Source organism: Arachis stenosperma, chromosome 3, assembly GCF_014773155.1.
Source record: "Arachis stenosperma cultivar V10309 chromosome 3, arast.V10309.gnm1.PFL2, whole genome shotgun sequence".
NCBI classification, from domain to species: domain Eukaryota; kingdom Viridiplantae; phylum Streptophyta; class Magnoliopsida; order Fabales; family Fabaceae; genus Arachis; species Arachis stenosperma.
In genome coordinates, this window is record NC_080379.1 from 172,503,869 (window position 1) to 172,528,528 (window position 24,660).

At 33.2% G+C, this 24,660-nt stretch overlaps 3 protein-coding genes across 4 annotated transcripts; 2 read left to right on the forward strand and 1 right to left on the reverse strand.

The window, feature by feature from the left end:
* Positions 1–883: 883 nt before the first annotated feature.
* LOC130968544 (uncharacterized) lies at positions 884–6,435 on the forward strand. Of its 2 annotated transcripts, none has more exons than XM_057893883.1 (10): positions 884–1,302; positions 1,424–1,467; positions 1,673–1,796; positions 1,914–2,040; positions 2,801–3,402; positions 3,720–4,002; positions 4,089–4,368; positions 4,543–4,704; positions 5,221–5,679; positions 5,864–6,435. In XM_057893883.1, the coding sequence occupies exons 1-10, from the start codon at positions 1,122–1,124 to the stop codon at positions 6,143–6,145; spliced, it is 2,544 nt and encodes an 847-aa protein (XP_057749866.1). In that variant the 5' UTR covers positions 884–1,121; the 3' UTR covers positions 6,146–6,435. The 2 variants fall into 2 exon arrangements, with proteins under 2 accessions (XP_057749866.1, XP_057749867.1); XM_057893884.1 differs by having other exon boundaries at positions 4,546–4,704.
* A 4,204-nt stretch (positions 6,436–10,639) lies between these two features.
* On the forward strand, positions 10,640–15,388 carry LOC130967144 (potassium transporter 5-like). Its single transcript, XM_057891963.1, has 8 exons — positions 10,640–10,849; positions 11,248–11,470; positions 12,565–12,813; positions 12,911–12,961; positions 13,050–13,363; positions 13,464–13,578; positions 13,660–13,914; positions 14,006–15,388. Exons 1-8 carry the CDS (start codon positions 10,682–10,684, stop codon positions 15,139–15,141), a joined length of 2,511 nt encoding a protein of 836 aa, XP_057747946.1. The 5' UTR covers positions 10,640–10,681; the 3' UTR covers positions 15,142–15,388.
* Positions 15,389–15,653: 265 nt separating this feature from the next.
* On the reverse strand, positions 15,654–17,303 carry LOC130967145 (actin-depolymerizing factor 3-like). Its single transcript, XM_057891964.1, has 3 exons — positions 17,073–17,303; positions 16,249–16,514; positions 15,654–16,123 (listed from the first exon to the last, which is right to left on the reverse strand). Exons 1-3 carry the CDS (start codon positions 17,073–17,075, stop codon positions 15,973–15,975), a joined length of 420 nt encoding a protein of 139 aa, XP_057747947.1. The 5' UTR covers positions 17,076–17,303; the 3' UTR covers positions 15,654–15,972.
* Between the last annotated feature and the right edge of the window lie 7,357 nt (positions 17,304–24,660).

The window sequence follows — 24,660 nt, forward strand, 5'->3', positions numbered from 1 at the left end:
ACATCTAGAGACAATAATATTTTACATAAATTAATTATAGGATGAAAATATAGCCTTTTCGAAGATATTATATTTAGATAATTTTAATTTTTCTAATAAAGTTGAGTAGTGAGATAAACTAAATTTAAATTTTGGAATAAATAATAAGTCTAATTTTTAAAAATTTACGTTAAGTATATAATAATAATAATAATTTGAAACTCCTTGGTACTCCAATATATGAAAGCCTCTAGCATCATCTACAGGCAGGGAACAAACAAAATAAAGTGAGTAATAAAAATGGATGTGTTCAAAATATTTTGAACATACAGGTATGGTGTATATATTTAAATTTATTATTCTACATTTGATAAATAAAAAATAAATTAATAGATATTTAATAGTTTATGTATATATCTGTGAGAAAAAGACGTTCTTATTTATTCATAAAATAATAAAATTTGAATATAGTATTAAGGGATGTATTAGGTGTTACTGTTTTTATCTTTAAAAAACATTCATATACATGTTTAATTTAACTTGTGTTAAAAATCTTATATAACTTTATATATTAAAAATAAATAAAACTTAACATTAGTTTTTATTATAAATAAAAAATCAATTTTTTTGGGTGACTATATAAAATCAACTTTTTGAAAAACCATAACAAATTCAATTAATCAATGTAAAAAGAATTACAAAAATAAAATTTTTAAATTATTTGAAGAGTAAATATAATATTGAAAAAATAAAAAAAGAGTTAACTTTAAACAATAAAAATATCCATGTTAAAAAAAATACATGTGAAAAATCTTTGATTGGTGATCGGAAAACCTAACAAATTCACCCAAAGAAAACATTTATATTTAAAAATTGAGAAGAGCGAGAGCTAAGACAGAAAAAAGGAGAAGAGGGCAAAGTGTACGAGAGAGAGAGAGAAAGGGTTTTTGTTCTCATTTTAGTTTCCGTTTCGGTGCAAATCCAAAGAGAAACAGAGCATATATATATCTCTTTGCTTCCATATTTCAGGCTTTCTTTTCTTGTTTGTTTGTTTCGTTGGTGGTGTTGTTGCGGCGGAACCCTAGGAGAGCCCGGCGGGGCGCGCGGTGGCAGATCTGACGCGATACACAGTTTAGGAGAGGATGAGCGGGAAGAACAATGGCGGTGGTAAGGGCTTGCCGTCGGGGATTCCTTCCGGGTGCCGGAAAATGGTTCAGAGTTTGAAGGAGATAGTCACTAACATACCCGACCATGAGATCTACGCCGCTCTCAAGGACTGCAACATGGACCCTAACGAAGCCGTTAGTCGCCTCCTCTCCCAAGGTTCTCTCTCTCTCTCTCTCTCTCTCTCTCTCTCTCAGCTTTCTTGAGTTGCAGTTGCAGTGAGTAGTTTTAGTTGGATATGTATATGTTCGCTAATCTTTTGCGTTTAAAATTTGTTTAGATCCTTTTCACGAGGTCAAGAGCAAACGAGATAAGAAAAAAGAGGTTCGTTGTTCTTGTGTTAAACCTATGCATTTTAGGATTTTATCATTATTTTCAACCTTTCAGAATTTACTTTTCTTTACGTTTCTTGCTTATTAGTTTATGTATTTGCTTTGCTCATTGCACTTGCACACTTATATTATATATTTCATTCATGTATTTTCTTTAAAAAATTATTTGTTGATTATTCTTTTATTTTTTTGAACAGAGTAAGGATACAACTGATTCCAGGCCTCGTGGAACAAGTAATACATCTAGTCGAGGCAGCGGGGCAAGGGCCGGGACGGACCGGTATGTTGGTCGTGGTGCCGCAAATCAATACAGTAGCAGTGGTATGCGCGCAGTAGTGTTGTTTTTGTGGCTAGTTTTTAAATTTTGATTTGGTATGCATTGCTAAGACGATGTTGCTTTGAACTTGAATTAATATTCTTTTTATTTTTGGTTGTCAGATTCCGGTCTATTGCAGGGGAAACCTGTAACCAAGAAAGAAAATGGAACCCCTGCTTATGGCAGCTCAACATCATATGCATCTAGTGTGTTGGAGAATAACGTGAGCAGACAATTGCCATCCTACAGGTCTCTTTTCCTTCATTTGTAGTTATATGTGCATGGAGATTTGGAAAAACTTTTTCTCAGATTTGAGTTTACTAAAATTAATGAAAATCTTATGGTTATGGCTGCTTTTGAATTGTTCCTAGTAAACAGTTGAAATGGTTTTATTAGCACTTGCATTTATGTAGCATGAAATTCAGTTGCCAGGTGATGGATATGTAAAATGGTTTTCCTCCATTTTTTATCTAAAGAAGAAAGCCGCCTCTAAAAGCCACATTACGCAAGCAATTTTCAATGTTGTTTTAGTTTCGTGTTGTTTGCCTCTTAAACAGTTGATGCATTCTGTACTATTGATTCTCTTGACTTTATGGTTCTAATTATGAGGAACTGATGTTCCTTGTGTGCATTTAATGGCCAGTTCAAGCATTAATAGGCAAAAACTCCTACACATGAAGTTTGATATAAAAAAATAGTAATGTTTTTACGTATCTGGCTATTAATTTTTTATCTATCTTTATTCTTTTTGTGGCTTGACTTGGTTTCCTAACTATATATGAAACATCAAAGTATTCTCTCAGCATCCAATATTTGCTATCCAATATAGTCCTTATAATTTAGTTAAACTGGTATTTGGATGAGTAAACTCATGACATAGTTATGTTATAAAAACCAATTTTGTTGTTGCTAGCAAAAAGGATGACCAATATGATTTACTCATAAACCTCTAGAAGGCTATACAATGTGATTTTGTTCATGATTATAAATATCTTCAAAATTGTTGCAGTGATTCAGTCAGTGTGAGTGATGCATTGTCTTCATCTTCACAACTTGGTGGATTTCAATCTGCCTGGAGGGGGAACCCTGGTCAAATATCAATGGCTGACATTGTCAAGATGGGTAGGCCACAGTCCAAGACAATGCCCAACACTTCTATCCATGGTGGTAATCATCAGAATGCTTTTGCTCCTCCAGCAGCTTCGCACAACAATTTGCATTCATTGCAAGGTCATCCTTCCAAGGCGTCGGAGACAAATAATGATCAGGGTTTTGCGGTTAACCACAATGTTCAACAGAATGATGAATGGCCATCTATTGAGCATCAACCTGCTATTTGTGTATCATCTGCCGCTGATGTCCATGCAAATGCTGACTACAATACAAACTCTTCTAACTTTGTGGAAGCTAATCGGCAATTGAAGCCACATGCAAATGAATGTGTAACTGAAGATGGTCCAATGAGGAACCCAGACAATGCCGGATCTGTTTCCTTATCTGCTAAAAGTTTATCTGAGGATAATCCAGAAAGCGCATCTGCTTTTGAGAGTAGTCTGTACAAGGACATAAATTCCTACCAACCTCATCAGCATCCTTTCGAAAACAACGAAGGTGAAGAGCATGCTAATGATTTGCAGTTTTGTGTCTTCCCCGCAAAAATTTTACTAATGATCATATTTCTTTGTTTTCATGATATATTTTCTGCATCTGTTGTAGAAATGATAGAGAGATTGTGTGTTTTCCCTCTGGCAAGTCAATCTGATGTCATCCTCATGTTGTGTGTATTTCACTACTTGTGATACACTAATGGTGGAATACACATGAGGATAGTTTAGTTCATGTGTATTCCCTCCGTGATGCAATTGGTTAGTTCTTTGGAAATCTTTAGTTCTTTACCATATTAAATATATGCTGCATCTTCCTTTCAGCTGAAGATGGTGTTTCATCAGCAGTGACAAACTTAGAGCAGCTTAATCTGAACAAGGATGATGAAGCCAAAGAACAAGAGGAGGACAATCCTCCACTTCTTATTCCAAATCACCTCCAAATACATACCCCAGAGTGCTTTAGTCTGAGCTTTGGAAGTTTTGGATCTGGAAAGAACGCTGGCATCAAAGGATCTGGGCCATATTCATCCCAGCCACTGGAAAGTAACTTGGAGGATACATCTGGAACAATAGATGTTTCAACAATCGGGTCCTCAGATGTTAGGTATGTGCTTATGGCTTATGTGTGCTCACACACATAGTTGCATTTCTAGTCATTTGTAGTTTACTTACTTTAATATCTTCTTGCAGAAACCCTGACTATTATGGGGATGAACATCTTGATACTACCTCGGATGGAAATTTAGCTCACAGGGCTGGTGTGGATGCTGGGTCCTATGAACATTCTTCTGGTTCACAACCCGAGGCTTTGAAATCTGAACCTCCTGAAACATCTCACGAAAATCAATATTCATTTCATTCGTCTTCACACGAGTTTAATTATGAAAATGCTCAACCCCAAGATGATGCATTTTCCCATTCACAGACCAGCTCTCAAATGCAGAATCTGTCTCCTTTCTCTAGTGTAATGGTAAGTATACAGTTGTTAGAATTTTTAATATTTAATGTAAAACATATCAAAAGGCCAGCCATTTTATCCTTTTGTGTGTTTTAAGTGAATTATGGTTGATTATGGAATAATTGTAATATTAATATGGTCCAACAATTTTGCTATCTACACCTAACTCTTGGTGCTGTTTTTCAGCAGGGATATACGAATTCTTTGCCCAGTTCTCTGTTGGCATCAACGGTTCAAACAGCAAGGGAGGATATCCCATATTCACCCTTCCCTGCAACACAATCATTGCCTGCAAAGTATAGCAACATTGCTTCGTCAATTGGTGGTCCCACTATTACCATGTCTGAGGTGCACTTCCAGTTCAAACTTTATATTTTTAGCCGATTGAGTGAGATTTTGTCATATCAAGAAAATCGAGTGTTGTGGTTTACAGAATATGTGGTTATTCTTAGCCCGGAAAAAAGGATATCGGAACTTATAATCCATACTTTTACTGTATTTGATGTTGACTTCAGTCAATCAGTTGTATAGCAAAATTCTTTAAACAATACCTTTAGTTGAACCTTGGTGAAAATTATCTCCAAAGTTATGCTATAAGTTCAACCTTGTCCTTTTAATGTTACTCAAGGTTATTGGTGCATGTTGTTGAAAAAAAAAAAAGAATTTGTGCAATGATCCCATAAATGTTCACCTTGTACAGATGTTTGTATAGGTCACTGGTGCATTCTTTAAATAAAGATTGTTCACTAGAAGAGAAGATTATATTTCACAATTAAATTATGTTTTTGTATCTTGAAATTGTTGATATTGGAAGAGGGTGATGTAAATGCAGTCTTATAATAACTTCTCTTTTCCATTATACAGGCTCTAAGAGCAAACAGTATATCTGCAGCTCAACCAAATCCGCAGGCACTGCCTGCCAGTGTTGCCACTGCACCTGCACTTCCTCAACACCTTGCTGTGCATCCTTACTCCCAACCTACTCTTCCTCTGGGACATTTTGCCAATATGATTGGCTATCCATTCATGCCTCAGAGCTATACCTACATGCCATCGGCATTTCAACAGGCCTTTGCTGGAAATAACACATATCACCAATCTTTGGCAGCTGTGCTTCCACAGTATAAAAATAGTATTTCTGTTAGCAGCTTGCCTCAATCTGCTGCTGTTCCATCTGGATATGGTTTCGGAAGTTCAACAAGCATTCCTGGAGGAAACTTCCCTTTGAATCCACCTGCTGCCCCTACCAGTACAACCATTGGATATGATGATGTATTAAACTCCCAATACAAAGACAACAATCATATGATTTCACTACAGCAGGTATAGAGATTGCTTCATAGCATTGCTTTGCAACACTCTCTCGTTGTCGATGGTGAAGTTTCTTATGGTTCAAGGCAATCTGATGTGGTTCATTTTGTTGTATTAAAAAAACAAAAAAACACTACTTAGTCTATCATTTTATCTTTGGGCATGTTGGCTAATGTTTGTATTTACTTGTGTGCAGAATGAGAATTCTCCCATGTGGGTACAAGGGCCTGGATCAAGAACGATGTCTGCCGTTCCACCCAGCACATACTACAACTTCCAGGGACAGAATCACCAACAAGGTGGATTCCGGCAAAGCCAGCAACCATCGCAGCATTTTGGACCCCCCGGATACCCTAACTTCTACCAACAAGGCATGTCCCTGGAACATCAGCAGCAGAACCCTAGGGAAGCATCCCTTGGTGGTTCTCAGAGCCAGCCATCAAAGCAGTCCCAACAATTATGGCAGAACAGCTACTAATCTTAGTCACTTCCCGGTTTTGAAGGGTCTTTGATGTGAGTTTGATGAAAAGTGATGACCAATCAGAGGCATTTCCGCGGTCTAATAATAATATTATATGTACCATTATTTTGGTCTTCTGAAAGGGACCGTGATGTGGCTGCCGCCCTGTGCGACGAGATTGTATTCTACATAATTATGTTCCCTCATGTTTAACGTAGGTACTCTGTGCTAATTCCGTACGATACTCTTTCTTTTACATTGTTCTCATCCGGTTATAGTGGAAAAGTTTCGTTCGTGGATGTTACCTCCTCCAAGTTCTTGGTTCCCTCTCTTATTATTATTCCTTTTATTATTCCTCTTACTAATTATTTTTACATTATTTTTAATTTTACAATTAAATAGTTGAGTCTTTTAAATGTCAAAATATTAAAATTAATAGAATATTCTTTTTAAAAAATATATGGTCAGATTTAATTAAATTATTAATTACGTGTATTTTAATTTATAAAAAAATATTTTGTTAATTTTAATATTTTTTATATTGACAAAAGATTAATATAAAAATTTAATTAAAAAATATAAAAATTTAATTATAAATTTAATAAAATTATAAAAACTAATAGAATAATTAAATTTAAAAATAATTATGTCAATATGTATGAAGTTTGACCAAAACCAAAAGCCTATAGCTAGATCGGCAGTGGTTATTCTGCTAGTGTTTAACACCATCCCTAAAGAGGAGAAATCTAGTATATAGTTCATTGAACTTGTTCAAAATGAGATATTATTACTTATCAGCAGATTATTTTATACTTATAAGTCATACCATGATATTTCAGAAACCAATTAGTATCCGTCTTTGGTATTGAATAATGTAGGTAAGGAAGTGAAACCTTTAGTTGTCTTAGGTTAATAGAAACTAAGAAAATGAGAGAGGTGACGTGAAAAGTCAGAAAGAATAAAATAACTGAAAATAAAAAAAAGTCATAGAAGACGAATAGGACAAATTATGCAAGATTAAAAGGAGTTTCTATTAGTCATCATCGTGTTGTAATATACACAATAATGCAGATTATATATAATCCCCGAATTCATGTCATACTTAATTAGAAAATCCACAATACAGCAAAGGTTTAATTATTTGTTCATCTTTATAGTTTTATTAAATTTTTAATAATTTTTTTATATTTTTTAATTAAATCTTTACACAATTTTTAATTTTATAATTAGATTTTTTTATATAAAAAAATATTAAAATTAATAGAATATTTCTTCTAAAATACATATGATTAAAGATTTAATTAAATTTTTAATTATAAATATCTTCAATTTGTAAAAAAATATTCAGTTAATTCTAATTTTTTAGATTAAAAAAGATCTAATTATAAAATAAGGTTTAATTACTCTCTTGGTCCCTATAGTTTTACTAAATTTTTAATTAGGTCCTTCTATTTTTTTCCTTTCAATTAAATCCCTACATTGCTTTAATTTTGTACTTAAGTTCTTCCTAGTGTAAAAAATATTAGAGTTAATTGAATATTTTTTCGCAAATTGAAGATATTTATAATGAAAAACTTAATTAAATCTTTGATCGCATATATTTTGGTAAAAATATTATGTTAATTTTAACATTTTTAACATGAAAAGGACGTAATTATAAAATTAAAAGTAGTATAAGAATCTAACTAAAAAAAAAAAGTATAGAGACTTAATTAAAAATTTGATAAAACTATAGAAACTAACAGAATAATTACACCTAAAATTAAAAATAATATAAAAATTTAATTAAAAAATATATAAAAATCTAATTATAATTTAATAAAATTATAAAAACTAATAAAATAATTAAACCTACAACAAAACTAAGTTGATTATTAAAAGGTTTGAATCACAATTAGTGCAAAGGTTTTCCGTACACTAAACTAATTTCTTGACAGGGATACCATGGTTGACATGAATTGTTTGGAAGGGAAAGAATTTTTTTATTGGTAATAATTACAAATTTATAAAAGTTAAGTAACTGGTCTGTGTTATTAGGAAATGGATTCTCTCTAATTTTTTTAATATTTGAGAGAATAAAATGTAATCTCTAATCTTTAATTTTATAAATGAAATTAAAATTAAATATAAAAGAAAAATAATAAAAAATTAAATTTAATATTAGACACCGATTCAATTTTTTTTTTCTGGAGAGGATCACTCCCGTGTTATTGACATAAGGATGATGAGCATAGAATGTTGAATGCATATAGTATAATATCCAGACGAATAATTAAATATATAATATGCAACAACTACCAAACTTTGTACGATACCTCGGAAAATATTGAAATCCAGATCTATTATTTGTTTGATAAATATAATACTTCAGCATTTAAAAGTAGAATGTTTAAGGATGTCCTATCTAATTCAATAATAAAAAAATCGAAAATTTGAATTTTTGAGGCTAATATATTGACAATGTAAAAAATTTTATACAATTATATAATTAGATAGTTTTGCTGATGTATTATTATATAATTCGATACACGTATAAAATTATTTTAGAATAATAATGTATTAAAATTAATTTTTTTTAAAGAAATTAATAAAAGTCTTTGCTGCTGTTGTTGTTGTATGGCTTTTAGGTTTTTTCCAACATTTTATTTTTTATTTTTTAGATATTAGTAAAACTTAAAATATACGATACATAAAGGTATATTATTAATATTATTGAGCTGTCCAAAACTTTAAAAAACATCATTAAATTCAATAATTAAGTATTACACTAAAATTTTTTTCATATCCAAAAAAATTAGTCTTTTTTTTTTTCTTTGATTTAGATCATCTAAACTGGGAAATTGTAGTTTGAATATTAAAAATAGCAAAAATATTAAATTCATAGGTTGAATACAATAAGTGACGGAAAAAAAGATGGTTGACATGAATCGCTTACAAGGGTTGGGAATTTTTTTATCGGCAATAATTACGATAATTGTAAGTAAACTAATAGTTTTCAACTTTTCATGTAACACATTTTCGAATAATATAACATGCAGGTGCAAGCTGCTGTACCTCGGAGTTGACATAAACTATTAGATAGCGTTTGCAAACCCAACTCTATTATTAATAGAAAAATGATAAAAAGTTTTCTAATGAGTGTGTTAAAAGTTACCTTTATTTGTTAATTAAAATTTCATTTAATATACGTTAATATATCTTAGAACGTTGTTTAAATTACAATGAGATGATTGTTCAGCATGCTATATATTAGGCGGCCTCCACTCTTGGTATTTGAGATGCAATACAAGACTATTAGTAGGTGTGTATGGATATTCAGTCCAATTTAATAATAATATCTATATTCTATATCTATTATAAAAAAATTTCAGCGAGTTATAAAATTATTTGGTCTGCTAATTTATATGCATGGTCTCTCTTAACAACTCATTTGTTGTCCCTCAAACCAATTCATCATATTAATCCCACTAAACATACATGAAATAATAAAAAATAAATATTATATTAATATTCTAAATAAAAAAAAATAACTAATAGGATCATCTTTAAACGGCTTTTAATAAGTAGGAGTGTATTATTATTTGTTGAGTAATATTATATGACAAATAAAATTTATTATTTTTAATCAATAATTTAATATTTAGCCGAGTCCAAATAATAAAGACTAAATTTTAAATTTTAAATTTTAATTTTTAAATCTAAATTTAAATACTATAAAAATAATTATTAGTCTAAAATATTAATTAATATTAATAAAAGATATTGACTCTTTAATATTTTTTTTATTAATTAAATAAATTTTAACTCTTTTTTAAATATTAACATTTTCTTAATATTAATAAAAATATTGAGTCCTTAATATTTTTTTAATATAACTAGGTATCTTTTAAATATTATTCTTTATTCAGTTTTTAGAAGAAAAAAAAACAAGTAATTTTTTTATTTTTTGAACAATTAATACGTAAAAATAGGTATTTAAATTAATTAAATAATAATAAATTTTTAAAAAATTGACCAAAAACTAAAATTTAAAAGACAAGTAATATTTTTGATATTTTTTATTTATTAATTAAACAAATTTTAACTCTCTTTGTTTGTTAATTTTATATTGTTTAAATCTAAAAGGATAATTTGTTAATTAAGTTGACGAATTTTTTGTTAAATTTATAAAAAAATCTAAAACATATTAATTTGTTTGTTACATATAATAAAAAGTAAATTTAAAAAAAATTACATTCCTTTTTTTCGTAGCGCATTAATATTTACTTTAAATGGCTGAGGTATGTTAAAATGATAATAATCAATATAAAAGAAAAATACTAAATGATCAAATGAGTATCGAGCTGGGTAGTCGTTAGAAAAGCTTAGGTGTTGTTAAATCATTGTCTAACGATTTTTTTTAAGGAAGTCATTTTCCAAAAAATTAATAATGAAGGAAGCAAATACCGCTGACTTTTTTGTAACTGCCTATAAAATCCTAAGAGAAGTTGTAGTAGGTATAGGTAGGAGAGATACAAAATAGGTATCTCCGAGAACATAGTGGTGAGTATAATAATGGAAGGCATGAAGAGTGAGAAGGAAACACTAGCATCAAGTAATAGCGAGCCTAAGAAGAAGAAGATAATTAGTGATAGAAAGGCTTCTTGGGGTAAGCTTGTTGGCCGTGTTGATTCCCTCAATTTGGAGGCTGCAAGAATTCCTTCCACCTATCACCGCCATTTGGTTTGTCATCCTCCTCTCAATCTTATCAACTTTCGAAACTTATGATACATAATAACATTGTAACACCTTTTAACATGAACAATGCTACATTACCAGTAAATATTATTATTTTAGATTGATATTTAGTTAATAATAATTTACACTTACATTAATAAAGATTTACACATATAAATTAATACAATTTATATTTATATTTTTTAAAATTTACACACATAAATTAATAGAATTTATTTATTAAAAATAACTTAAAATTTTTGCTAACTAAATATTAGTCAAAATTACTAAAAATTAATGGTCATAATAACAGTTTTAGGCCATAATAACAATGTTTATATTTATTAAATAAATAAAAAAACCTAAAACATGATACGATGACCCTAAAATTTGATGTATAACAGATAAGTTGGAGAACAACATTGAGCTTAGCATTTCAAAGCATAGGGGTGATATATGGGGACATTGGAACATCTCCACTTTATGTGTATTCAAGTACCTTCACCGATGGTATAAAAAACACTGATGATCTTCTTGGATGCCTCTCTCTCATCATCTATACCATTGCACTCGTTCCCTTCCTTAAGTATATTTGCATCGTTCTGTGGGCTAATGACAACGGTGATGGTATGTTAGTGTCTTATTTCTTAAGTATAGTGTGTATTTAATTTTATGTCCTTTCTTTTGGCGTCTTAACTAATGTTATTCATTAATAAAGTGTATATACCTTGAAAAATTAATTTTCTATGGAAAAATGTAACTATGAAATATAGTTGATAATAATTATGGAAAACTTGAAAAGAATGACATCAATTATATGTAATTAATAAGCTTTTTAGCTTAGTTCTAAAAATCTTACCGATGCACCGGTTTAACTGAATTAATTGGCAATTAATTTTTGTCGGTATGCTTCAGACAAAAAATCGATTGCAAAATCAATTAAACTAGTTTTTTTTTTTTGGTGACTAATTAAACTAGTATAAAACCAGTAAATCTGTCTTTTGTTATTGAAAAACGTATAATTTTTTTTTTGAAAAATATACATTTTATAAAAATAATTCTTTTATTATATTCTTAAAATTTTAAAATTTCAACTGAGTTGTAACTCGGTTAAAATTTTAAAATTTTGAATCTCTAGATTTGTAAGTTCAATTACTATTCGAATTTTAAAAATATTTTTGAGAGAGATAATTTATGTCATATCAAAGTTTTACCTTAAAAAGTCTAAAATTTTCTATTGTATTTAGTTTAAAAATAAAATAAGACAACTAAAATATGACATAAAAGACAACAATATAAAATTTAATATTTTGTATTTTGTTTGATAATAGATTAAATATAAAGATAAATAAATTATGAAAAGCCTAATTTATCTTCATTTTCTACCTCACATAAGATTTAGAAAAAAAATATAATAAAAAAACATAATTATAAAAAAAATAAAAATAATAAAAGAAAAAATACAAAAATAAACGGTATCTTTTATTAATGTCTTTATATCTTTATAAAAAATATATAAAATACACTAATTCAATATATTAGAATATAAATATCTGTATTTATGTTTCATTTATCAAACATTATTTTGTATGGTTGTATTTTTATTACAGCGTTTTGGTACATATAAACAAATACGGCCTAAATAAATATATTCCAAGAAACATTATTTTGTCCTTTTTAGTATTTTTTATTATTTCTAAATTATTATGATGTGTATTTAGGTGGGACATTTGCATTGTACTCTTTGATTTGCCGGTACGCTAAGGTGAGCTTAATTCCAAATCATCAACCAGAGGATATGCAACTTTCAAATTACAAACTGGAAACACCATCAAACCAATTAAAGAGGGCACAAAAGATTAAGGACAAGCTAGAGAATAGTAAGTTCGCTCAGCTTCTGCTTTTTGTTGTGACTATCATGTCAACCTCTATGGTCATCGGAGATGGAATTCTCACACCATCCATTTCAGGTGAAATTTTGTCACTAAAGAAATTCAACTCAATTAATTAATGAATTAATATCAATATAATTGTTAACATTCATTTTCGAAATTGTTTGCAAAGCAGTACTTTCTGCAGTTGGCGGGATCAAATCAAAGAGTGAATCACTTGGCCAAGGTACATACATGCTTCCCTCTTCTACTTAAGTGTTTATATTTGTACATAAGTTGCTGAGGAAAAGTATATAATGGTACTGTTGTTTCAGGTGCTGTTGTGGGGATCTCAATAGCAATCTTGATAATTTTGTTCTGCGTTCAAAGATACGGCACTGATAAAGTGGGCACAACGTTTGCCCCAATAATCATTGTGTGGTTTTCATTCATTGGAGGCATAGGCCTCTTCAACTTGTTCAAATATGAAGTTGGTGTGCTTCGAGCTTTGAATCCAAAGTACATTGTAGATTACTTCAGAAGGAATGGTAAAGACGGATGGATTTCTCTGGGTGGAATTTTTCTATGCATTACAGGGACTGAGGCCATGTTTGCAGACTTGGGTCACTTCAGTGTACGAGCAGTTCAAGTAAGTGAATAAGCAGAGTGTGGTGCTTCAAGCCATATTCTCATTAATTTGCTTTTCCTCAACAAAATATACACTTACTTCCATCCTATGCTTATTGCAGCTTAGTTTCTCCTTTATTACATTTCCTGCACTAGTGTGTGCATACAGTGGACAAGCTGCATATCTTAGGAAGTTCCCGGACCATGTGGCGAATACATTTTATGACTCGATACCTAGTAAGTTTCTTCTATCTTGGTAGTAAATTCAGTACACACAGATTCATCAAATGGCCGAAATGCCGAATTTTCAATATGCAGGTGCAATATATTGGCCAACATTCATTGTGGCAGTTGCTGCTGCCATCATTGCAAGCCAGGCTATGATTTCAGGGGCATATTCTATAATCCAGCAGTCTCTAAGTTTGGGATGCTTCCCTAGTGTTAGTGTCATACATACCTCTGCCAAGTATGAAGGTCAGGTTTACATACCCGAGATCAACTACATTCTTATGATCTCGTGTGTCATAGTCACCGCTGCCTTCCAAACCACAAATAATATTGGCCATGCTTATGGTATGCTATTATTAAGAACTCCAATTTCATAGTTTATCAAGTCAAACATAGACCTTGTGTGCTAACTGCTAAGTCTGAATTTCCATGACAGGGATTGCTGTGTGCATGGTGATGCTTGTCACAACGGCCATGGTTGCTCTTATAATGCTTGTTATATGGAAGACAAATATATGGTGGATTGTTCTTTTTGTTTTGGTATTTGGTTCAATCGAGATTGTGTATTTATCATCCATGTTAACTAAGTTCATTCAAGGAGGCTTTCTTCCACTAGTACTTGCTTTGTTCTTGATGGCTATCATGGCCATTTGGCATTACACACACAAAAAGAGGTATATGTTTGAGGCCAACAACAAGGTTTCTAGTGAACATCTAAGAGAAATAGTAAGCAAACAGGTTGTATCCAGAATACCTGGAGTTGCACTTCTATTCTCAGAGCTAGTTGAAGGAGTTCCACCCATTTTTGCTAAAGTTGTTGCCAACATACCTCATATCCACTCTGTTGTTGTGTTTGTTTCCATGAAGTCCATCCCTATTAGCAAAGTCGCATTAGAAGAGAGATTCCTTTTCAGACAAGTTCAGCCAAAGGAATATAGAATCTTCCGCTGTGTGGTGAGGTATGGCTACAATGATGTGATTGGGGAACCAAAAGAGTTTGAGGAACAATTAGTTCAACAGCTAAAAGAGTTTTTAAGACTTCAAAATTTTACTCATGTATACGAGGGGGTGGGAGTTGGTGATGCTGAGCATCCAGATTACCATTTGCAAGTGAGTATCCAACAACAGCAATCCAGCAGTGAATGGTTTGCTAAGGATGGAAAAGGTTCTTCTAATCGAATAATGCCTGCATCATTTTGTTCGCACCAAGTGGAAGACCAAGTGGTGCAGTCCCAATCTGGTCAACAACATTCAAGGTCTAACCCTGCCATAAATGTGTCCCATGCTTCATCAGGCTCCATTCAGTCATTTGGAGCAGTTAGTAGAATCTCAAACCCAACTCTGCAGGTAATAGAAGAGGAGATAGCATTTGTGCAGAAAGCAATGGAGAGAAGTGTGGTCTACATGTTGGGAGAAGCCGAGGTGGTGGCTGATCCCAATGCATCCGTTTTAAAGAAAATAGTGGTCAATCATATCTACAGTTTCTTGAGGAGAAACTTCAGGCAGGGAGAACATCTAATTGCAATCCCACGTTCAAAGCTACTCAGGATTGGAATGACATATGAGATATGAGATATGATGACACACTGAAAGATCAATGCTCTAAAGATAATATTAGTAAGTAAATAAGAAATATGAATATTGTACTTCAAATGGTTTGGCTTTCGCCTTTCGTAATTGGCTTGATGCCAACTAGGTTGTTGGTTGTTACCATGAAATATAATGTAATCATATAGTACTAAATGTAATGTGTTGTTGTGCATGTTGGATAATGTTAGAAATTAACAATGAGGAAAATTCTATATTCTAGGAATAAATCCTCTCTACTGCATGTTTAATTGTCGAGTGTCGACATGACAAAAGAGAAATTTACTTCAGCACCATAAATGAGTCCCACCAGGTTAGATCACATCCTAAAAGTTACAAACAGATCTAAAGACAGAAAAATAATTGAAAGCAACCTTCGAACAATAATACTCAACCAATAACTAGGATCTCAAAACAACAAAGATAAACTCAGTTATTCAAAAAATTTAGGGATGGAGATAAAAAAGGTCTATCCTATCCATACAAAAGAAAGCATGTATCAACCAAATGAAGCAATAAGGTAAACCCTATTTTTTTTTTTTTGTCTGATCACACATACAGTTACAAATTCAGCAAGTAAGCATAGGACTAAAATGCAACTCCAACACAAATATTGTATAAAATCACAAATCATGAGATCAAAACATGCGGAGATTGTTGAAAATGTAATAGACATTATACCACAACATGGGAAAATTGAGGCCATAACTAGCCAACATAACCATCCCTGAAACTAAAAATTTTCAATAAAAGTAAAGCCTTAAGGGGGCACACCGCACTGCAGTCCCCAGCACAAAGCCTGCTATTTGTAGTTGTTTAGTTGGCGCGGCTCTTGAACACATCGAGATCCATCTCAGTAGGATCAGTTGCTTGCAACTCCACTTGAATCCCATCGAGCTCTCTCTTGAACCTGTCTTTGGAGCTTGCATAAATCATCTTATTTCTAACCCTTGATGTGTCAGGAGACCTTCAAATAAAAAAAGCAACAAAGTCCAACAAAAGTTAAATTAATATCAATCGCAGCGACAATAAACAATAAAAGCAAATAGCTGGAGTATAAACAAACAAACAAACAAACAAACATCTAATTACCAAGCAATGAAGAAAATCCTGCTTTTAGGAACATTGCCTTCTGTCAAGTACTCGAAATCATATACAGCATAGCGGCACTCATTAGGAGGGAGGCAAGCAGTGAAATCTTCATAGCCTTGAGCTGGCTCACCAAGCTTCTCTACAATGACTTGCTTCTGATTCTCCTCAATCTTGAAAACTATGAACCTGTGAGTCCTTTTTGCCTTGAGCTCCAAAAACCGCAACTTGCAGTCATCATGGACTGCCATTCCTGAAGCAGCATTTGCCTGAGAAATTGAAAGACACACAAAATCAAAGCAATTATGATCAAGCATCTCCACAGACAAGCCCAAATGATTGATTACATGCACATACTTGGGTTTAATCTCTTCGCCACCAAAGAAGCTAGTCAATAAGAAAAAGAAAATCAAATTATTTGATCTTCACCTCTAATTGGTGAAGATTCAGTGGATGCGAGAATTTTTAAACAAATCTTATCCGAAACCCAAAGCATTTGACTTAAAATTAAAATGTTAATGTGTATGAATTTGGGGTTAATTGGAGTGTATAAACAACTTTGAAAATTAGGAAGGGAAACGAGTAATCAGATCTGAGGGGAATGATGTATAATGATCAGATCGAGAACATGGAAGGTGTGTAATCCGAAACGAACAAGATCAGCAAACAAATACAGTGTCCAAAGTGATGATCAAAATAGCTGTTGATTTTAAAGTTAAATAGCAGCAGCAGCAACAACAACAACAACAATAATAATAGTAATAAGGTAGCAGGAATTGAAGCAGTGAGAAGAGAGAAGTAGTAGCAAAGAAGAGAAGAGAGCAGACCATGGTTGCGTTGAGTAATTGGTGTTGATAAGTAAGAAAGAGAGAGAGGGAAGAACGGAAGGAGAAAAATCGGAATGAATTTGAGTTCTGTTTTTCTCTGTCTCTCAAACAGCAAAAGGTTGCGTTGATAATAAGAAGACAAGAATAAGAGAATAGTAGGCACAAATTTAATTAATTAATACACGAGTGATAATGGGTATTGTGGTCCATATCATGTCATGTGTACTGTATTCACCTGATGTGCCTCGACTAGCATAGGTGTATAAATAACATTAAATATATATGGATTTATATATATGTTGCGCCTTAAGAGCATATGTAGTTGTCAAGTATCAAGGGTGGTTAATTATTATTAGTATATATGGTACTGATTATTTATTTGGTATATTTTAAAGTCAAAAGTTTAATGGTAATTGAGAATTAATGTATGAACTGATATTGATTAATTAATTATAACTTAAAAGGTTGGAAAAAGAACAACATTATTATCATTGTTCATTGGTAGTCGTCGATACATGACCCAACAATATGAACTGAAATAATTTATTATGGACCGAAATAAGGTAATAATCACTAAAATAAAGTGAGTTAATCAGTTTGTGACATTGACGAAAACAAGTGTATGAATTCTAAGTTTACGCGCAGTTTAGAACTCACGCACCAGCACTTGAAATTTGTGTCACAACTACACAAAGTACGGGTTAATGTTCAAATTCGTCCCCGAAAGATCACGCGATATTCATTTTCGTCCCTGAATGATTTTCTTAATCAAATTAGTCCCTGAAAGATAAACTGTTAGTCAAATTAGTCCTTCCGTCAATTGAATGATGACGTGTCACGTTAAGTGCCACGCGACATGATGACGTGACACGCCACGTGGCAGGACAGTGACACGTGGCACGCCACGTGACAGGTCAGTGACACGTGGCATGTCACGTGTTACTTGACATATAAAAAAATGTTCTATTAGTCAAAATAGTCCTTAAAAGTTCAGACGTAAGTCATTTTCATCCCTTAAATTTTAAAAATTAGTCAAACTAGTCCTTATATAATTTTTTTTTCTTCATAAAATTATCTCTCTCCTTTAATTCTTCTCAAAATTGAGAGATGGGGCACAATATTGCTTTATCCTTTTAACAAATGAAACCCATTCCTTTGATCATGTTACTGCATGCTCCAACAGATATCACTTTTACTCTTTGGTGGAATCCAAATTTTATTAATTGGAGTTATTGCAGACCTTGGAACAACGAGAGAGAAAGTGTGATTGACATGATGGTGATCATCAATGCTACACGCTACTCAACCAAAGGGAAGTAAAAGCAAATCATTTTAATTAATTTATTCAAACACATTTAATTGCTTTTCTTTCTTACTCTCACTTTTCTCTCTACTTGCTTCTCTTTCGGTCATTTCACTCTGCAACCATGGAAGCTACAGCAAGCTACCATAGAAAAGAAGAAGCACGCCTAAAGACCATCGCTATGATGGCACGAAAAAGAAAACATAAAAAATGTAGTGGCTGAGATTCTTATCACTTATGGTAAGATATGGTGATGAGATCTTGGCTTCTCCATACCAAAAATGGTTGAAGAAAATTCGGCCAGCAAGGTGAAGATCCTTGGAGAGATGGCTTGTCTCTGATTCTGCTCAACCACCACAGGAAGTAGCTAGGGTGGCTACGTGATGGAAGAGGCAAAAATTAGAGCAGATGAAGCTGTCATCATCATGAAGTATCAAGGGCCAGAAATTCATCTTGGAGAGCAAGTCAAGGATGGAGCGCTCGGATTGATGAAGATTGATGACCAAGGAAGGACTAAAGATAATTGCAAGTTGGATTTTGCATGGGTTATCCTGAGCTAACAGTTTTTCTTCTCCTTCAATGTATTATGTGGGAATCCCCTTGTATGTTGGGTTAGCACTTTACAGTCTGTAATCAAAGAAGATTATAGTGAAATTCCATCATTGTTGTGATGGAGACTGGATGTAGGCTGCACTGCACTTAGCAGCTGAACCAGGATATATCTGGGTGTAATATTCTCTCTCTTTTACTTCATTTCTGTTTCTACTGCACAGGAGATAAAACTGAAAAATATCTCGTGCCAAGTGACGAGACAAAAATAAGAGTCTTGTGGCTAGGGACGAGACAAAAATCAAATAGTCTCCAGAAGTTGTTTCAAAGACCAGCAAGTGTTCAGAGTACGAAAAAGGTGCTAAGATTCAACCCCCTTCTCTTAGCCACTGAAAACCATCATATTCTAAAACATTTTTCTTACATTACTACTTTTTGCTTGAATATATATATTACTATTTTCTTACATTACTATTTTTTTTCTACTACATCTTTCAGGAATGAATTTGAGCATTAACCCATATATATATATATATTCCAGCAAAATGTAGTAATGTAAAAAAATATTTTAGAATAGAAAAGAATAAGAAATATTTTGAGAAGAATTAAAGGAAAGAGATAATTTTATGAAGAAAAAAATTATATAAGGACTAGTTTGACTAATTTTTAAAAGTTAAGGGATGAAAATGACTTATGTCTGGACTTTCAAGGACTATTTTGACTAATAGAAAACTTTTTTATATGTCAAGTGACACGTGACATGCCACGTGTCACTGACCTGTCACGTGGCGTACCACGTGTCACTGTCCTGCCACGTAGCGTGTCACGTCATCATGCCACGTGGCACTTAACGTGACACGTCATCATTCAATTGACGGAAGGACTAATTTGACTAACAGTTTATCTTTCAGGGACTAATTTGATTAAGAAAATCATTCAGGGACGAAAATGAATATCGCGTGATCTTTCAGGGACGAATTTGAGCATTAACCCTAAACGCATATACTCACTTATTTTAATGTGCCTAAAATACTTTAAAGATAAATATACAAGTTGAAACAATAAGCAATCAACAAGAAGCATAAGAACTTTGGTGAATAACCAAGTATTTGTGAAGTGGAAGGAAGAGAGAGAATTGATTGGATGTGTGAGTGAAATTATGAGACAAAGCCAACCAGAAATCACACCGCAATCAATTACACCAATCAAAGTTAGTTGCATTGTCTATTTAATAAAAAATTATGAAAACATGGTTGCTATGTACTTAGGAAAAAAATGGGTTAGTTGAAAAAGAGTTAGTTGTCATGTAACATAGCAAACATAGCCCTTAGAACTTAAATCTTCCAGAAAGATAAAAATAGGCAAGCTCATAATCCAACTTCACGAATCATGTATTATACCAAAATGAATGATTTAAAGTATGTGTAGCACATAGTTAAGAAAATAAGAGTCAACATGTCGTCAAAGTATAAGCATAAGCAATTGACGATGAATCAAACAAGAACAACTTTAAAACAAAACATATTCAATCATTAACACTTTCAAACACTAGTATTGCAAGATTGATATGAAAAATAGAAAGTTCCATGCCTAATGTAACTCAAATCGATTAAGCATAAAGGAAGTGAAATAAATGAGTTACATAGGCCAAAAGTGTGTTAATCTTGCAATAATAGGTAAAAGAAACCTCAAATACTCAAAATGCCCAAATTTTGGTCACTTGGGGGTTTAGCGTATTCACTTCAATGCAATTAGGCAAAACAGAAGAAAAATCAGCATTGAAGTAAGAAATTGACCAAAATTGTTCAATACGAAATTCTTTGAGACAAAATTGCAAACATTTGGTGTGTAAGGGCATAATAACATACAATAGCATCAATAAGTAAACTTGCAACACCAATTCAAAAGTTCAGCATGAAATAGAGCTTCAACAGCAATTCAAATCAATTTAATCAAGCAATCCAACATTTAGAGTGACAAAATCTTAGCAAAACCATCAATGATACAATAATTGATACAACCAAGCAGTTAATCAAATCACCAGCAATTCACAGCAAGTTAGTGAATCCGACATCAACCATCAATCTCAGAATAATTCCAAACACATTACAGCAACAGTGCAAAACCTATAAAACTAAATTAAACTTACAGCAACTGATTTAATAACCTAGAATCAACTAACATAACCAATTAATCTAAGAAATTAACCAAAATCACCTAACTAACAAAATTAATCTAACCTAACTAATTACTAAAACTAAACTAACTAAATAGGATTAAACTAACTAAACAGAAATTAAAGGAAAGAAAAAAAATCAACAAAACCTGGAAGTAACCAAGAACAGGGTAGAAGTGAAGGAGCATAGGGTTGTGCAACAGTAATTAGGGGTGTGCATGGCCTAGCTCGACCCGAAGATCCGACCTGGCCCCGAACATTTAAGGGGCTAATTTGGTGTTATTTTACCGGGTCTAGGGCTGGGTAAGGATCTCAAAAATAGACCTAGTCATTATTTTGGGTCGGGTTTGGGCCATAGTTCGGGTCACCCGAACTCGGTCCGGTGGCCCGGTCATCATACACAATTAATATTTTGTGTTATTAGTGATGGATGATGGCTATTCTTATGTGGATTTTGTGTTATTAGTCATTATAAGACTATAAGTTAATGTTTTATGTTTAAAATGCATAAGACTTTAGATTAATGCATAATATTGTGTTATTTGTATTGGTTAAATATTTGGTGTTATTAGACAATATTAGTATTGATTGTGGTTATACTTTAATTTTAGAAAAGAGTTGATTCTTGTTATATTTTTCTAAGTAAAATTTACCATGTCAAATAATGGTTGGAATCTTAAAAATTTGGATATTTTCACATGCTAGCTTACAGGAAGGTATCAAGGTAATGTAATGTTAACGGCCTGATTTTTACCCGATTTTTACCCAATATAATCGTGACCCAAAAGTGTGTTAGTTTCATCGGGTCTAGGGCCGGGTTTGGGTCTAACAAATAGACTTGGTATATTTTTGGGCCAGATCTAGGTCACATCAAACCCAGCTTCACCCGACCCATGAACACTCCTAGCAGTAGTGGCTAACCAATGGAGGGGGTGCTGACAGTAGGAAGCTCACCAGAAACGATAGAGAACTGGGCGCTTCCCTGTTTCTGGATTCAACCATGAAAGTTGGAAGTGAGAGAAAGAGAAATAGGGACCTGAAATGGGGGTGAAAAGGTGATGAGAGCTGGAAGGAGGAGTGGTGGCTGTCGGCAGTGAGAATGGTGGTTGCCGGCGATAGGTTGTGGAAGATGGTGGAAATGGATGGTTGGGGTTGGTGGTTATGGGCGAAGAAGAAAGGAAGGAGTGTAATGGTTGTGTGTGAATTAGGGTATTCGCATAAAAGGGTTAAGTTTTTGAATTTGTGCATGCATCTGCCATGCGTATGTACAACTTGAGCGAAATTTGGAGGTGGTGCATACATACATAGCGTGGGTATGCATGATTTCAATTCTGTAAATGGTGTGATGCGTACGCATACTCCATGGGTACGCACGATTTTGGTTCTGGAGGGGAATCATGCGTATGCACGATAATATTTTTTTAAAACCTATTCCTAAAAAATCTTTAACCTATTTTCTAACATCCTAGAGACCATATTTAACTAAAAAATTATTCGTAAACTTAATAATTGCAACAAGGATAGAAAATCAAATTAAGAAAGCTATTAACTATTTCAAAAGTGACATCGAACACGATGTTTAAACATGTAATTAACAGTAAGAATCTACCAAATGAAGCTAATAACTAAGAAAAACATGTACAATAATAGTAAAAACAAGTGAAGGTTGGAAGATTTTACTTTGGTGGGGTGTCTCCCACCTAGCACTTTTATTTAAAGTCCTTAAGTTGGACATTTGGTGAGCTCTTGTCATGGAAGCTTGTGCTTGAATTCATCCTTGTACTTCCACGAATGCTTGGACTTTTAATGCTATCTATAATTCCAATTGATGTACGCCAAGCTTTGATGAAGTTTGAAATAAGCTAAGAGCTCCCAAAGTTGATGATCCTTATTATGTATTCCGGGATCCCAAACCTTGTTTTTGCACCTGTCTTCTAGTTGAGTCACATGATTCCATCCAGGTGTCAACACTTCTGAATTCTCCCTTAATATCCAAGCTTCCTCCTAGATCCATTCAATTGAGCATTGCACCAACCTTGGAACCCAACCAAACCTTGAGGTTTCAATCCTAGTGAGCCTTGATTTATGTTGCCAACCACTAACCATCTCTCTCTTGCTTTTCAATCCACACAGAGATCTAAGTTGACCATCCGTTTCTAGAAAGCTGTATGAAAGTGGGCCAATAAAGTTAAAGGACAAGATTTTTACCCACGCAATGATGTGATCGATGGTGGTGACTTAGAAAGAGAGGCTTCCAACAGCTTTAGCACCAACAACTTTAGCAAAGTGATCTCCACTCCCTTTTACTTTTCTTGGATAACTTCCACATCTTGACAAGCTTCCTCAAATTCTATTCCTTGCTCACCAACTTCTTCTAACTCTTCCTCATTACTCAAGTCATGTCTCGGAGGTTGTGCACGATCTTTCTCAATATCAATACCACACTTTATGGAGAAAGGTTCAACAATCTCAACAAGATCATTAGTTGGAGTGAAAGTGTCTTCAATCTTGGAATCTATCTATTACTCAACTCCTTCTAACTCTTCAACCACTTTTCCAAATTCACTGAGTTCAACTCCCTCCACTTGTTGTAAGTCATGCTTCAATTTCTCTTCTTTCTCTTGAAGTTCCAAGCTCTCTTCCACCCCACATTCTTCAATTGAAGTTGATTCTTCGCATTCATTTGAGGAAGTACTTGGATTGTTGCAAGAGCGTATTGAGGCCAATCGGGTTAAAGCTTCGGCTAAGATAGCCATGATAGTGTTTTGACGCTCGATTCATTATTGCTTTTCCTTCTCGCCTCACTTTGTTCTTGAAAAAAGGAGTGGAGAGTATCATCTATGGAGTGACTCCCAAAACTTGAAATGGTTCATCTATCAACTCCTCTTCCTCTATTTGGGGCTCCAAGGTCTCTTCCACACTACACTCTTTGGTTAAAACCAATTCTTCACATCCATTAACAAGAGTGCTTTGATTGTTGTGTGAGTGAAGTGAGGTTAAACGAGCTATGGTTTCTGTTAAGGAAGCCATGATAGTGTCGTGCCTCTTTTGAGATTCTTCTTGCTCTTGGAGAAAATTTGATGAAGGTTGAAAAGCTTCTTCCATGGAGGGTTATGGTGGAAAATAGAATTTATCATGTGGGTGAAAGTTTTCATATATGGGAGGTGGTTTATAAGGGTGAGAGTGTTGAGGTTGTGTATATAAAGGTTGTTAGTTAAGGGAGGTTTGAGAGTATTGGTATTAGAATGGTGGTGGTTCTAAATGTGATTCATATAGCTCATATGGTTGTTTTTTAGGCACATAAGGTTGGTGGTATGGCGGATATGGATTAGGATCATATGGAGGTGTTTGGTGGTAAGATGGGGCTTGTGAGTATGGTGGTTGAGGACAATGTTGAGGAGGTGGATGATAGGCATATGGTAGTTTTGATAAACATAGGGAGGCCCACCATATCCATTGGATTGGTATGCATTATGAGGTGGAGTGTGATCATAGTAGATTGAAGGAGGTTGTTGCCATAAAGGTTGTCCATAAGAACGTGGCTCCCCCTGCAATTGCTT

Coding starts and splice junctions, on each gene's coding strand:
- LOC130968544 (XM_057893883.1), top strand. CDS start 1,122: ATGAGCGGGAAGAACAATGGCGGTGGTAAGGGCTTGCCGTCGGGGATT. Junction 1,468..1,672: donor AACGAGATAAGAAAAAAGAG/GTTCGTTGTTCT, acceptor TTTTTTGAACAG/AGTAAGGATACAACTGATTC. Junction 4,705..5,220: donor CCACTATTACCATGTCTGAG/GTGCACTTCCAG, acceptor TCCATTATACAG/GCTCTAAGAGCAAACAGTAT.
- LOC130967144 (XM_057891963.1), top strand. CDS start 10,682: ATGGAAGGCATGAAGAGTGAGAAGGAAACACTAGCATCAAGTAATAGC. Junction 12,814..12,910: donor TCTCACACCATCCATTTCAG/GTGAAATTTTGT, acceptor TTTGCAAAGCAG/TACTTTCTGCAGTTGGCGGG. Junction 13,364..13,463: donor TCAGTGTACGAGCAGTTCAA/GTAAGTGAATAA, acceptor TGCTTATTGCAG/CTTAGTTTCTCCTTTATTAC.
- LOC130967145 (XM_057891964.1), bottom strand. Junction 16,124..16,248: donor AGGATTTTCTTCATTGCTTG/GTAATTAGATGT, acceptor TTTTATTTGAAG/GTCTCCTGACACATCAAGGG.